This window comes from Artemia franciscana, chromosome 4, assembly GCF_032884065.1.
Source record: "Artemia franciscana chromosome 4, ASM3288406v1, whole genome shotgun sequence".
In the NCBI taxonomy this organism is placed as follows: domain Eukaryota; kingdom Metazoa; phylum Arthropoda; class Branchiopoda; order Anostraca; family Artemiidae; genus Artemia; species Artemia franciscana.
The window spans coordinates 32,935,985-32,950,420 of record NC_088866.1 but is presented as its reverse complement, the minus strand read 5'-3'; the positions used below and the strand labels follow the sequence as shown (position 1 = coordinate 32,950,420).

Genomic DNA, 14,436 nt, shown 5'->3' with positions numbered 1-14,436 from the left:
GGAACCTCTGTGGGGGAACGTATCTCGAAAACAGGAATGATATTCAAGCATCTCGTTCGGGTGATTCATTAGAGCATTTGGTCCCGTGTGTTTAGGACAATTATCCGTAATTGACAGCTTTTCCCACAGCAGCTTCTTCCCCTTTGGAATATCAGCCAGCTGAAAAGAGTCAACAGCTTATTTAAAATAACTGCACCTTCTATTCCTCTCTCCAAGCTATACTGAAGAAAGTTCAGAACGGGGTAAAAAACTAAACTTTCCGAAGGTTCAAGATCAGAGTCCATTTTCCTTGTGCTGATTGACTAATTGAATGAATGAAGGAACTTAGGAACAAGGGAAGTGTAAGGACCCCCTCAACTTTTCTCCGCAATTTACTGGTAACTTAATACCGGTGGGTACAATACGTCACTTGTGGGAGGTTCCTTCTCCTCTTCTGCTTGTTCCAGGTACGCTTTTTAATGATTTGAAACCAAAAATTATCTAATTCACTGAAATAATTTGAGTTTAAACCACTGAATTAATGCAAGTTTAAAATAAAAAAAAATGTTTTCATTCTGAATTGAGGTCAAGTTCCACCATAGCAAATATTATGAAATAACAACTGAATTAGCTACGGTCACTGAGTTAATTCAAGTTCATAGCACTTAATTAATACAAGTCCAAAGCAGGCTATACAATCCAATAAATCCAAAGAGGTGTTCGCACTTGGAAGACTAAATGAAGACTCAAAATTCTTAGCTTAGTCAATCTAAGAATTGGCCAGGCTAATGCATCTTTCAGGAGACCGTCTCAAATTTGGCACAGCCAGATGTAATCTCTCCAACTTAAACTGAGGCTGTTCAACAACAACGTCCTCTGAACACTTTGCTATGGTTCTGAAACTTGGCACATAGATCAAATACTTGAAAAGAAACTCCTTGCGTTCGAAAATATGTTTTTAAGGCGCATTCTAAATATTCACTGGTCCAAAAAGTAACAAACGCTACTATACGACAGAAGACATCTCAGCCACTGATAACAAAAGTTATTAAATATAGGAAGTGGACATACCTTGGTCGTGTGATCCGCATGCCTGAAACTCGACTACCAAAGGTCGTCCTTCAGTGGCAGCCCCGTGGTACCAGAAGAAGAGGACGCCCCAAAAGCACCCTAGGAAGCAGCTACTGGTCTGACCTCACAAACCTCAATGGCTCAATCCAATCTGAATGGGAAAATGTCTGGGTGGTCGCAGTGATGAGAGATGACTGGCGACTCTTTTTATATGCCCTAATCGCCTCATGAGGCACAGGAAGGTCTAAGGTAAGGTCTTCTAGCCAAAGAGCCAGTCAAACAAAACTTGTGAAAAAACCCAGCGTTTTATGAAGACTGGAGATTTTCTTCTCTTTTGCAAACGAAAAGTTGGTTGGTTCTCAACTCAAGAAATCGTATTCTAAATTTGTCGATCAGCCAGAAGCTCTAAGCTTGACTCTTCCTCGGAAATTATGCAATTTTCTTTGTGGTACTCATAAATACCACATTGTAGCTGAATAGGAACAACGAACCTGAAAAGATCTAAGACTTTAATAAGTTTTGCAAACAAGAAAATATACATTTCAGGAGGACGGGCAAAAACTGAGAAAAAAAATTATAGTAAATTATACGAAAAAAACGTAAGAAAAATCTCGTCATTGATCACAGGCATTTTTTTGTCTATTAATTAAAATTATATATTTTAAAGTTTGATGATAGTCTTACAGATATTTTTTGTTGTATTTTTTATTGATTTTAATATCATATTATTATAACATTGGATAACATTTATCGTATGCTATTTATTAATTTATTTATTATAATTGTTAAGTTTTTATCATGGAAGATCTGTTCTTTTCTTAGACTGCTGCTGATCGTGTTTTGTCAACAAATGAGGCAGTGCGAGTAGATGTTTTCCCTGCTCATCTTCGAGAAACGTCGTTTGACATATGGCTTCATTCATCAACAAAAGAAATAACAGATCCAATCAGCAATACAATTGTTTCGTCGGGTGGTACTATGGCCTCGTCGGCTGATGGTCAGATTTCATCTTTTGTTGACATAGGTCTTAAACAAGTTGATGTTGATGAATTGTTGACTAAACATCATAAAAGCATGGAACTCTTTGAAGAAAGGTCTCTAGCATCAGAGAGACCATCGTCACCTACTTCTAGTAAGTCTTTTGAGGTACTAGCATGGGTGGCCAATCAAGAACAGAGTTCAAATGAGCACCAGCTAAAGCGATTAGATTCATTGGATATAGTGGTGGATGTTCATAGCACTGGGAGGATAATGAACAAGGTACACTGAAAGATTTACTATGTTTTCTAGGGATTGACTTAGACGGGGTTATAAGAGATAAACCCGCCTAAATACAAAAATGTACACATAAATAAGCATCGTACCATGATTGCTTATGGATTTGACATCCAGCTTGCATCAGTATATAACATAATTTATTTGGAATTTAGTTTGGAGCACGGGAAGACGTGCATCTGCCGAATCTAGCAGATTATATGAAAGTCACGGAAAAGTGGGCGGAACCCCTAAGTTTGTCACATATTTTTTTTTTTTTGGGGGGGAGGGGTAGAAGGAAGAGCTAACATCTAAAATATACTACCTCTCTTCTTTCCACATTTTCGCTTGTTAAGCTCGTGTTAGAACATTCTTTGATTTCTAAGAGCATCATGCCCCACCCTAGAAATGAGATTTGTCCAGTCCTGATTTTCAATGTACTTAGGGGATAAAATGCTTTCAAACCTGGAAGTTCCAATAAGGTTCAAAATTTTATCAACGAATTGTGTCATCAATACAATTTAGCCAATACATTGCTAGCCAAGAGCTGAAAATGGATCAAGATCATCTAACTGTTTAATATAAATACATTTAGAAAATCGGTTGTATTATCGATCTTTCTGGAATCCAATGTTTTTTGAAATAAGTACTGTTTTCACTGTATATATTATATTATCTCATATCTGTATCATTTACAATGAAACATAAAATATGAGATGTGTATGCAACAAGTTGATTGATCACCGTCACTTATTTAATTCAGAATGAGAAAGTTTTAGTATAGATGCCACTGTAGCTAAAAGTCTGTAAGAGTCAGTTTGAGTTTAAATCATCATCTTTTTTAATTACGTTTTCGGACCACACTGGTTATTTCAAAAGCTTGTTTTTTCTTTTTATAGTATATACATATATAATTGTATAAAAAAATATAATGTAAAAAAAAGAAATGACTATTACAAGAATAATGAAGTTAAAATAAGGACTTGAACCATGACTACGTTATAAACCCTGACTTTAGCTCTGGCTAAAATGAAATAAATATATCTAAAGGTTTTTAAGTAGAGCTTTATAGTTGCAAAGGACGAGGCCACAGCAATACTGAGTTGCACTCTCCCGAACCTATATAAAACAACCTAATTGAATTACGGCTCGTACAGTTATGTCTTCATAACCTACTGAATGGTTTCTGAAAAGGTAAAATTTGAATATATCTTGGAAATATCTTTTTGGCACGTCTACTCGTAATGTCACTTAGGACCGACGCGCTCGGTGGTTGGCTGGGAAGAAAGTACTCAAAAACTGGCCCAGTCTTTTGAACCGCGCTTCCAATTATCCTCTCTCTTAGAAGGTATCTCAATCATGTAGGAGAGTAGCCCTCCTGTGATAATATTGTACCAAACTTTCGAAACATATGAAATAGGCTAGAATATAATAGGTACCTGTAAATAGTAATTAATCTTTTGAACGTACACAAATGAACTGGTTACAAAACAGAAAATATCTGAATATTTACACAATTAGACTGTCCTTGGGATTCCGACCACTTATTGACGCTATTTGTTAAGCGTGAAATATTCTGCTAATCTATTAAAGGCTATTTTTCCGAAGTACCCCCACCTCTCCCAAAATTAAAATTCTCTGTCTAGCCAGAGTGATGACTCATCGTCAGATCGGGTTTTTAGATTCTAAATAATTAGCTAATTTCTCTGAGACCTCAGCCAACAAGGGAAAATGTTAAAGTGAGCTAAAAGAAAAGACAAAAAGGTAATTAATTAATAGCTAGGGCCAGAAATGAAAGCAATAAGTTGAGAGAGGAAACAATAATAAGTTATGAAAAGGGCACTTTTCTGATGACTATGGCCAGAGGCTCAACAAGAGGTAAAGGTCATTATGGTCTATTTTTTGGCATCCTGTTTGATTGAAATTTTGATTTAAGCATCATATTGACGTGATCAAAATGAAATTCTCCGGGAGTCTTGGAATCTTTAGAAAGCCAAATGGTATTGTTTGACGATACCCATGTTATTGCGTTGTGATAAAGGGAAAGAATAAAGATTATTTTTATTATATTTCAATGGTTGGTTCTTAGAATCATTTTCTTACAGTCGTATTCAGTCTTTTGTTTCATAATGCCCTGTCATTTTGGATGTCAACCTTTCTCTCTTCTTTTAAAACATTAAAAGTGAACTTTTAAAAGCGAAAACCACTTTTAAAACTTTATAATAAAACATGAATTATTATTGGGGAATCTAACTGTTCTTCATTTAAACCCTTGTTTGATTTAATATCTTTTTATCTTCTTTTGAATGCCCCTTTCATTTCTCTAGTGTTGCATGACAACCTTTTGCTGTCCTGTGTAGTAATATGTCTTTTGTCTTTGATAAATTGGCTTTTCATCTCCACACCTCCAACAACATTCATATTATAGGATACTCACATAGTGAAATATCTTTAAGGTGAATGCGCTCAATGTCAAAACACGTAAATATTGACTCTAAAACTAAACCCCTATCTTTGACTGGTGCCGATTCCGAGTAAGAATTGCCTATTTTTTTCTATGGGATTTTGAAAAGTACTTTTTTAAACAGTCAAGATATGTCTTGGCAATGCCTAAAGGGATATTTTGGGTTATATTTTTAAAACATGTAACCTATGAGTGAAGAATGAAGTTTATTTACAAAAAGAATGTGTAATTTGGTCTTCTTGTGGGTTGTTGGATTCAAGATACTGTGAATTAAAGAGTATCAAGGATTCTTTATTGTATTATTTTGTTTTTATTTAGTCAATATTTAGCACATGCTGGGGAGCCTTTGGGACCAGATTCTGGAGAAATTTCAAAGTGCTTAAAGCGTGTCATTTCGTGCATATGAGCTTCAGGTTTTACATCTTTTTTTTCCTTTTTTTTTATGTGTTTGTACTCTGAACTAGTTTTGAAGTTGGCCCATATGTGAAAAGGTGCCTGCTCAAAATGACTGAGCCAAAGGTGTCTCTATCGTCCCTTAGAATACCAAAAATAAACAAAAATTCTAAATTGTGCAATATCAAAAGAACATGACACTTTTCTAGCGAAATAAAAAACCGCATTCTCGCAAAACGGTTGGAACTGTCTAGAACCACAGAAAACGGTTGGAACTGCAAAAACCGTTTTCTCGCTAAACGGTTAGAAGGATGGGTGAGTTTTTCTTTTTAAGTGACAAACAAGTTTTATTCAGGTTCAAACAGTGTTTGACAGATACTTTATTAGTTATCAAGATCCATTCAGTTCAAATAAATTTTCTTTGAAGAATTTGTTTACATATAATCATTGAATTTTGCTTTAAAGTTAAATGTTAGAAAAAAATTATCGATTTGACTTAATGGTGTTTCTACAGAACAACCACATTAGAACCTTAATTCAATTTTTTAACTATCAGTTATAAATTGCCAAGGCTAAAAAAAAGAAAGAAATCTGACTGATCATGGTAAGCAAATGTTTCCTTGTGGAATGCATCATGGCTTTACCAAAACCGTATTTTGGTTTACCACTTTGGACCAGGCTAAAATGTTTTTTGTTTTGTTTTTGTTTTTCGGAATAAGGCCTGAAAACTCAATAATTCCTTCCAGGGGTATACTGTAGGCATTGGATTCCTTGCAAAAAGCTTCATTCACATAATTCAACTAGTTCTTTTAGATAGCAAGAAGCCCCACGAAAAGGCTTTGGTAAATGTTCACTGGTTATTCTCTTCAGATTGAAAAATGTTAACAAAAGAATTGTCAATTCTTAATATGCACAAAAATTGTAGTCACAGATTTATGTGGGATTCTACTTTCATTCCCTGTTTCTTTTTCTTTTTTTTTTGTAAATGTATTAATTACTTTGTATCTTAAACTGGACGACTTTTTATTTAATTACTTAAGGGGAAAAATAAAATCCATAGTGTCACAGGCTTTGATTTAGTGACTGGCCACTTTAAAGGAAATATGAAATTCCAAATCTCTTTTAATAAATTCTAAAATACTTAATTACATTATCTTTATATGCATATCAAAATTCTCTAGAAAAAACTTTTTTAAACTTAGAATGTATTTACTTCTTCTTGATACTCTGTGTAGAGTTTAGCCGCCAGAGGCCACCAGAGCTCTGTTTGATCCTCCTCCATCTGAATATATTCAAACTTTCCCTATTTACCCCTTCCCAAGAAGTTCTAGGTCCTTAAGATCTTTGTTTTTTACGACGTCTTTGCTCTCTATTTAAGGATGCTTTGCTTTTTATTTGGCCCTAAATCGATAATTGTAAAGGGCGTTCTTTGGTGATCTGCCGCCCTTCATCATTAAAATGTTACCTAGCCATATCAACCTTTCTGTCGCTATAGCGTTAGAAACTGTTATTTTTGTTCAGCTTGTGGTTTAATATATTCAGTCAGTCAAACAGGTGTCCAAAACTTTACATAGGCAATTCTTCTGGAAAACATCTAAAAAATCCTCCTTGATCTTCTAAAGTACGCGCGTTTCAGAACCATGCCTGACTATTGTCGTCGTTGCCGCTTCCAAAGTTTCCGTTATAAAAAAATGAATAATAAAATAAGATAAAAGAGGAAACCTAGTAAAGAAATGAGGTAATCTTGGTGCAAGGTTTCCCTTCTAAACTAGCTACAAAACAACAAAATTCCAGTTCTATTTTTATGTGAGATACTGTTTAATGCATTTCTATGCTATATTTCAGTTTATTGACATTTAATAAGCTGATATCGCTAAACGATGTTTTAATTGCCTAAAAGTATCACTGTCGTCATTTACCCAACTACCAGCATCACCAAAAGAATGGTGAAAATATAGTAGTTTTTTGTAATTTTCTAAAGAACAAGAAGAGATACAGCACGTTAACAGACATAGACCAAAGGTTGTTCCACAAAGTTTAAATCTAACCCATTTAAGCCACAAAAATATTATTGTGCAAGGGGGGACGTGGTAATGGGTGTCGAAAATTCTTCCTCACCCTGCTGGTATGCTGCTTAATTTTTTTGTACAAAAAATAATTGAAAAATGAAAAGGTTTTTTTGTCTAGAATTTCTACGAATTTACAGTCCTAATGCAGTCGAAGGGTTAATCTCTGAAGCTTAAAAGCTAATAGTTCGAAATCAAGTTAATAAAACAGTTCAATTTTAAACTTTTCTGTCGTCGCTCTTACGTCTAAAAGTCATATTCACACTTCTTAGATAGTTGCAAAAAAACTGTTGCTCAGCTTTGTCGAAGACAGGATTAACAGGACCGGGATGATCAAAGTTTGATTGAAATTCCAATTGGCCTACAGATTCTACCTTTGAATGCACCTTAGCCAACTGTTTTCGGTAATCTATTTATCTATATATATAAAAATAAGTTGTCTGTCTGTGTGTCTGTCTGTCAGGTGACGTCATGTTTCTGTGTCGACTGACGTCATGAAGTTAGTTGTCGTCATTTTTTCTATGACGGTGACGTCATTCAAGATATTTAAGACATATGTTCACGTAGAAATCTATTAATGTTTAAGTTTACAATGACTGATGAACTTACCATGGCAAAAGCCGATGAAGATGCTCAAAGAGTCTATGCCAAAAAACTTGCTGCTGATAGAGAAAGTCGGAAAAGAAAGCGTGCCGAGGAATCAAAAGAACAGCAAGGAAACAGGCTTGAGGCTAAAGAACGCAAAACCGCGCAGTTAGATGAAGATCCACCTGGACAGCGAGAGTCAAAACATATCAAAACTGAAAATGATAGCGATGATGATTGGGTTTGGGATTTTGACTTGGATAAGGTCATCAATGCCTACCAGATTTTAGTTAAAAAAAAAAGGTTCGGCGATATGTATTTCATAGTGAAGCTGAAAAATAAAGAAGAAAAAGAAAACTGAAAAAAGAAAAAATGTAAGAAACTAAAAAATACTAAAAAGAAAAATCACTCAAAGAGAAATTACAGACCGGGACACAAATGACGACCGGGACAGAGGGAATATAAATAACGACCGGGACACTCAAAGAGAAATTACAGACTGGGATACCGGGACACAAATGACGACCGGGACACAGGGAATATAAATGGCGACCAGGACACAGGTAAATTTCTAATTGTAAAATGACTGAAGAACCTACAATGGCAACGGTACCACCATCGAAGTAGATAACCAGTGGGTTGTTCCATATTCCCCATTATTATCAAAAACATTTAATGCACACATAAACGTTGAATACTGTAACTCCGTAAAGGCAATCAAATACATATGTAAATACGTCAACAAAGGCAGTGACATGGCAGTTTTTGGCTTGCAGCCCGAAATCAAAGATTTCGACGAAATCGTACAATATCAGGCTGGAAGATACATAAGCAGTAATGAAGCTGTTTGGCGAATTCTTTCATTTCCGATACATGAACGTAGTCCAGCTGTTGTTCACTTAGCGGTACATTTACAGAATGGTCAACGTGTTTATTTCTCAGAAACCAACGTGCAACAAAGAGCCCTGAATCCACCGGATACAAAATTAACAGCTTTTTTTCGCTTTGCAAAAATGATTCTTTTGCAAAAAAACTGCTGTATACTGAAGTGCCTTCGTATTACACGTGGAATACTAAAAATAAAGTATTTGAACGTTCTTAAACAGGGTAAGTCAGTCGACGGCCAACCTACCATCTTCAAAGATACCACGATAGGAAGACTCTACACCGTTCACCCCAATCAACATGAATGCTTCTTTCTACGCCTGCTTTTGGTGAATGTACCCGGTCCGACATCCTTTGAGTATTTGAGAACTGTAAACGGTACTATACATGACACTTACCGTAGTACATGCCAAGCTCTGAATTTATTGGAGAATGACCAACACTGGGATAACTGCATCAATGACGCGTGCGAAACGTCAACCCCAAGTCAAATTCGTGCATTGTTTGGCATCATTTTAACAACTTGCTCTCCATCAGCTCCTACAGAGTTATGGGAAAAATATAAGTCAAAAATGTCCGAAGATATACTCCATCGAAAACAGTTAGAGACGTCAGATATGACTTTTGATTTTACATCAGAAATTTATAACTACACTTTAGTTATTATAGAAGATTTGTGCGTACGTATGGCAAACAAACCTCTTCAGGACTTGGGAATGCCTTCACCTAACCGTATCGCTGCTGTTTTGACATGTGTAGAATTGGATCGTGAACAAAGTTACAGTACGAGTGATCTATTGTCGTATGTACAAAATAACATTTCCAAGTTAACGTCGGAACAAAAAGACATTTATGATACGATAGACTCAATTTCAGGACGTATACAACTACCTGCTGATTTCTGTAATTTAGTGACATCCAAAAATGAATGGATTGAAAACGTATTTCCGAATATTCTAAAAAATTATAAAAATAATAAATGGCTAAGTGAAAGAGCGATTCTCGCACCCAAAAATATAGACGTCCACGAAATCAACAATATTGTTTTGACCGAGATTCGAGACCAGGCAGTCCTTTACAAGTCAGTCGACACAGTTTTGGAATCAAATGAAGCGGTTAATTATCCATCTGAATTTTTAAATTCCATAGATCTTTCAGGGTTTCCACCACACGTGCTACAACTAAAAATAGGCGTACCAATAATACTTTTAAGAAATATCAACCCACCAAAGCTTTGCAATGGCACGTGACTTGCCGTAAAAAAACAATGGAAAACCTAATAGAGGCCACAATCTTGACAGGGCCTTTTGAGGGTGAGGCTGTTCTTATTCCTCGCATTCCCATGATTCCAACGGATCTGCCTTTTCAATTTAAAAGATTGCAATTCCCAATTCGATTAGCATTTGCAATCACCATTAACAAAGCTCAAGGTCAATCATTAGAAAAATGTGGTATAGACCTTAATACTGATTGTTTTTCCCATGGACAATTGTACGTTGCATGTTCGAGGGTCGGTAAACCTGACAATCTATTTATATGCAGCGACAATTGGACAGCGAAGAATGTTGTATATTCGCAAGTTTTACGCAGTTAATTTGTATTGTATCTATCTATCTATCTATCTATATAAAAACGAGTTGTGCGTATGCATGTTTGTTTGTTTGTAAAAAGAGCGTTTGCATATGACGTCATTATTAGTACATACGGCTTTGTATATGCACAGACAATGGGAAAGCCAAGAATGCTGTATATCCGCAATTTTTACGTAGTTTAACTCCTGCAGACGAAATGAATGCTTGCCTGAAAAATTCTAATTTATGGGCACACGTAAAAATATTAAAATTAACTACAAATATGCGTGTCCGATTGCAAAACGATGACTCTGGTCAAACATTTTCAGATCAATTGCTGGCAATTGGAAACGGAAAGCTCCCAGTAGTGGGAAAGCCAAAAATGTTGTATATTCGCAATTTTTACGTAGTTTGAAACACATATATAAATCTATCTATATTCACAGGTGGGGCACAGGGACACAACTACAATGGCACGTAACTAATATGGCGCGTAACGACTTACGCGCGCGGGGGGGCTTGGGGGGGGAAGCGCCCCACCAACTAGGTGTGGGGTGGCGAAGCGCCACCCCAACAGCTAGTATATAAATAAAAATAAGTTGTCTGTCTATCTGTCGAGTGACGTCACTGTCCGCATATGACGTCTATCATATACCAATTCAGAAACGAATGTATTCAAGCCGAAGTAGCTCAGTTGGTAAAGCGTTATTTTCCAGGTTCTAGGTCCGAGAGGTTCCAGGTTCGAACCTTGGCTTTAGCATTAATACAAAAGAAGAAAAAAACTAAAAAAGGCTACAAAAAAACTAAAAAAAAAACTAAAAAAAAAAAAATGTAAAAAACTATGTAAAAACTAAAAAAGAAAAAAAAAATTAAAAAAACGGTAAAAACTACAAAAAAAAACTAAAAAGAAAAAAAAAACCTAAAAACTAATAAAAAAAACTAAAAACTGAGACACAGGGAATATAAATGACGACCGGGAAACTCGAAGAGAAATTACAGACCGGGACACAAATGACGACCGGGACAGAGGGAATATATATGACGACCAGGACACTCAAAGAGAAATTACAGACTGGGATACCGGGACACAAATGACGACCGGGACACAGGGAATATAAATGACTACCAGGACACAAGGACACAACTACAACGGGGACGCCGGGGCACAGGGGGATATATGAATGACGACGGGGACACAGAGAATGTTCGATTAGCAATCACCATCAACAAAGTTCAAGGGCAATCGTTAGAAAAATGCGGTATAGATCTGAATACGGATTGTTTTCCCATGGGCAATTATTATGTTGCATGTTCAAGAGTTGTTAAACCTGAAAATCTATTTATATGGACAGACAATGTGACAGCAAAGAATGTTGTATATTCGCAAGTTTTACGTAGTTAAAAATATATATATATCTATCTATATTCACAGGTGGGACACAGGGACACAACTACAATGGCGCGTAACTAATATGGCGCGTAATGACTGACGCGCGCGGGGGGGGCTTGGGCGCCCCCACCAACTAGGTTGGGGCGCTTCCCCCACCTACTGTTGGGATGGCGCGAAGCGCCACCCCAACAGCTAGTTATTTCATAAATTTGAAAATGTCAGATTTGACTTTCAGGCCAAACAGCGATGATAATCTCCAATACGAGAAAATTTTGTATATGTTGGTATCTTTATATTTTTATTTCTAGATTCCTCTCATATAACGATGATCATAAAACTTATTCTCTTTGTAGAGTCAAGAAAGCTGTTTTCATAGCTCTGTTATCTCTGCTGCTTCTAAAATAAGTCACGTGGATGACGCTGTTCAGTGTGATGGTGAAAATGAAGTTAGATGCGCCCAAGGACAAGAATTTGAAATGGTGAATGGGTATGAAGTTTCACTGGATTTTTATTTTTCTGTAATTGGTTTGCTTGGAATGTTAAAATGTTAGAGGTAAAACATTGAAAATTATTTGTGCTACTACGTGCTCGTCACATGTTACGACTATCTTAAAAAAGGAAATTCGGGTGGAATTTCCTGTGGGAACAGTCCACCTCCAGGGATCCCAAGCCTATCAGAAAATCTTGAAATTCAAAAAAACCAATTTCCCAGTAATAGAAAACACCTGGAAAATGCAAAGAAAAAATTAAAATATCCTGGAAACGTTTCAGTTGTCCTGGAATATATTCTACCTTCCTTTTGAACTAACGCAAACGGGTTAAACATTTAACGCATGAATTTTTTTTAAACATCTTTTAACAATAGTAATCTTATAACATTTTTATTTTATTTTAGCGTATTGCTGGCTCTTTACTTTGATCAGCTGTCTTACAGCTAACAAACACATAAATATCAGCTGATATATTTACTGATTTTCATTACCCTCGCATTGTGTTATACTTTTTTTCCCTTCAGTTTTTACCCTAACACAACTGATTGAAAAAATGTAATACTTTAAAAAATAATATTGCACTTAGTTTGTTAGCTGAGTTGTGAATGTTGTCAGATTATATTTCACATTTTTTCTTATTTAAAATACGAATCTGAAGTAATCTCAAATCGTGATTAAATAGGCCGTTTATTTATTCATGTTTTGTCTACTTCTAAATAAACCATTTGTACTGTTTCTATTTCGAAGTACCTCTTTCTATTAGTATTTTATTATTATTTAAGAATTAACGACGCTTCTTGACTACTAAGGTCCTTGCGTCGGCCCTGCAGTGCATTCCTGTAGCGTGATTCGATATCTGGGTCCCATATTACCAAGCTAAGGTCAAATCCACTGCGCCACCACAGGACACCTCTTTCTATTCTGTTTATACGAAAACAACATTCGAATATAAACAAATTATTTGTTTTATTTAACTTTTCTGTTCTGTCTTGTCGGTTTTTATATCTGTTATTTTGTCCTGTTTCTGTTTTTCCTCCCTGTTTTTCTTAATATTTTCCAAAATTAGAGTTGTTTACTGGTTGTAAACACAACTCTACTGTGATAGATTGAACCTTTAAACTGATACCGTAACGTGAAATAGCAGTGTAAGAACTAAAGAAGAGATTAACTTCTGTGTTAGTTGTATTGCGTTTCTAGTAAGGAAAGTTGGTGGGATTGCTAGAGATGACAATTTCCTCAGAAGTATATTACCGATAATATGATATAGATACAATAACATATCTATTTCAAAATATTCCCGATATTATAATGCTATCGGCATGTTGCTAAGACTTAGTTGTAATGACTTGTTTCATGTCTTGACTTGTATCATGACCGACTAGCGGAAAATGTCATGAAAAAGTCCTGGAAAATCATTCCAAGAAAAGTGTAGGAACTTTGCTCTTGCAAAAAACCTCCTCTTTAAGGAAAATTCCCAGCTGAAAGTTGTCTTCGAGAAATTCTCCCCCGTGGAAACTCCCCTCTTCATCGCAAAAAATTCTCCTTGCGCATTAATAATGATCGTATTTCTAAATTGAAATATATTTATAAAAATTTCAATGGAAAATTTCCCCTACGGACAACTATTCTCCTGGAAATCCTCCAATAATTCTCCTTTATTCGATATCTCGAAAACCATGATAGTGCTTCCGATACTACAGTAATCGAAAACTTTTCGAAGATCGAAATCAACTTTTTCCAACTTCGTGCTTTCTACAAGAGAGTTATTCTCAAACTGAATTAAGTAGTTCCTTAAGGATATTTCTATAAATTACTTGTTGTATTAATTTTAATTACATATGCAGAGTCAGTAAAAATATAAAGTTACTCCCATGTGGAAAATTTTCTCACATATAACATAACGATGATGTTTTTAAATTTCAAAAGTATTGCTGGTTACCAAATTCAGAGAGTTTACTGAGAAAGATATTTTATAGTTCTGTAAAGGGTTTTAACCGACAGAATTCGTAGTTGACTAATCCGTTGATTGAATGACCATGTAAAATGAATAAAATGACCGGGAAAAACTATCAATTCGTTCTCTTGAATGGCGTTTGATTCAACCCAAGGAATTGATAATTAATTGACACCAGAGTCAAATTAAAAGTTGAAGATGACTTATTTTGCACAATAAAGAATTTGGAGGAAAGTAGAAAAGAACCAGGAGATGCAAAAATGAAATAGGATTTACAAATTCAATCTGCGATAATGGAAAGCAACATTACGGGAAAATTCCAACTTTTTGCTG

At 35.6% G+C, this 14,436-nt stretch overlaps 1 protein-coding gene across 1 annotated transcript in view; it reads left to right on the top strand.

The window, feature by feature from the left end:
* Positions 1-14,436, top strand: part of LOC136026313 (myosin-2-like) — a 62,495-nt gene that overhangs the window by 15,753 nt on the left and 32,306 nt on the right. The window contains exons 3-4 of the mRNA XM_065702734.1: positions 1,873-2,310; positions 12,012-12,145. Of these exons, the coding sequence (XP_065558806.1) occupies positions 1,873-2,310; positions 12,012-12,145 (572 nt within the window). The remainder of the gene's footprint in view (positions 1-1,872; positions 2,311-12,011; positions 12,146-14,436) is intronic.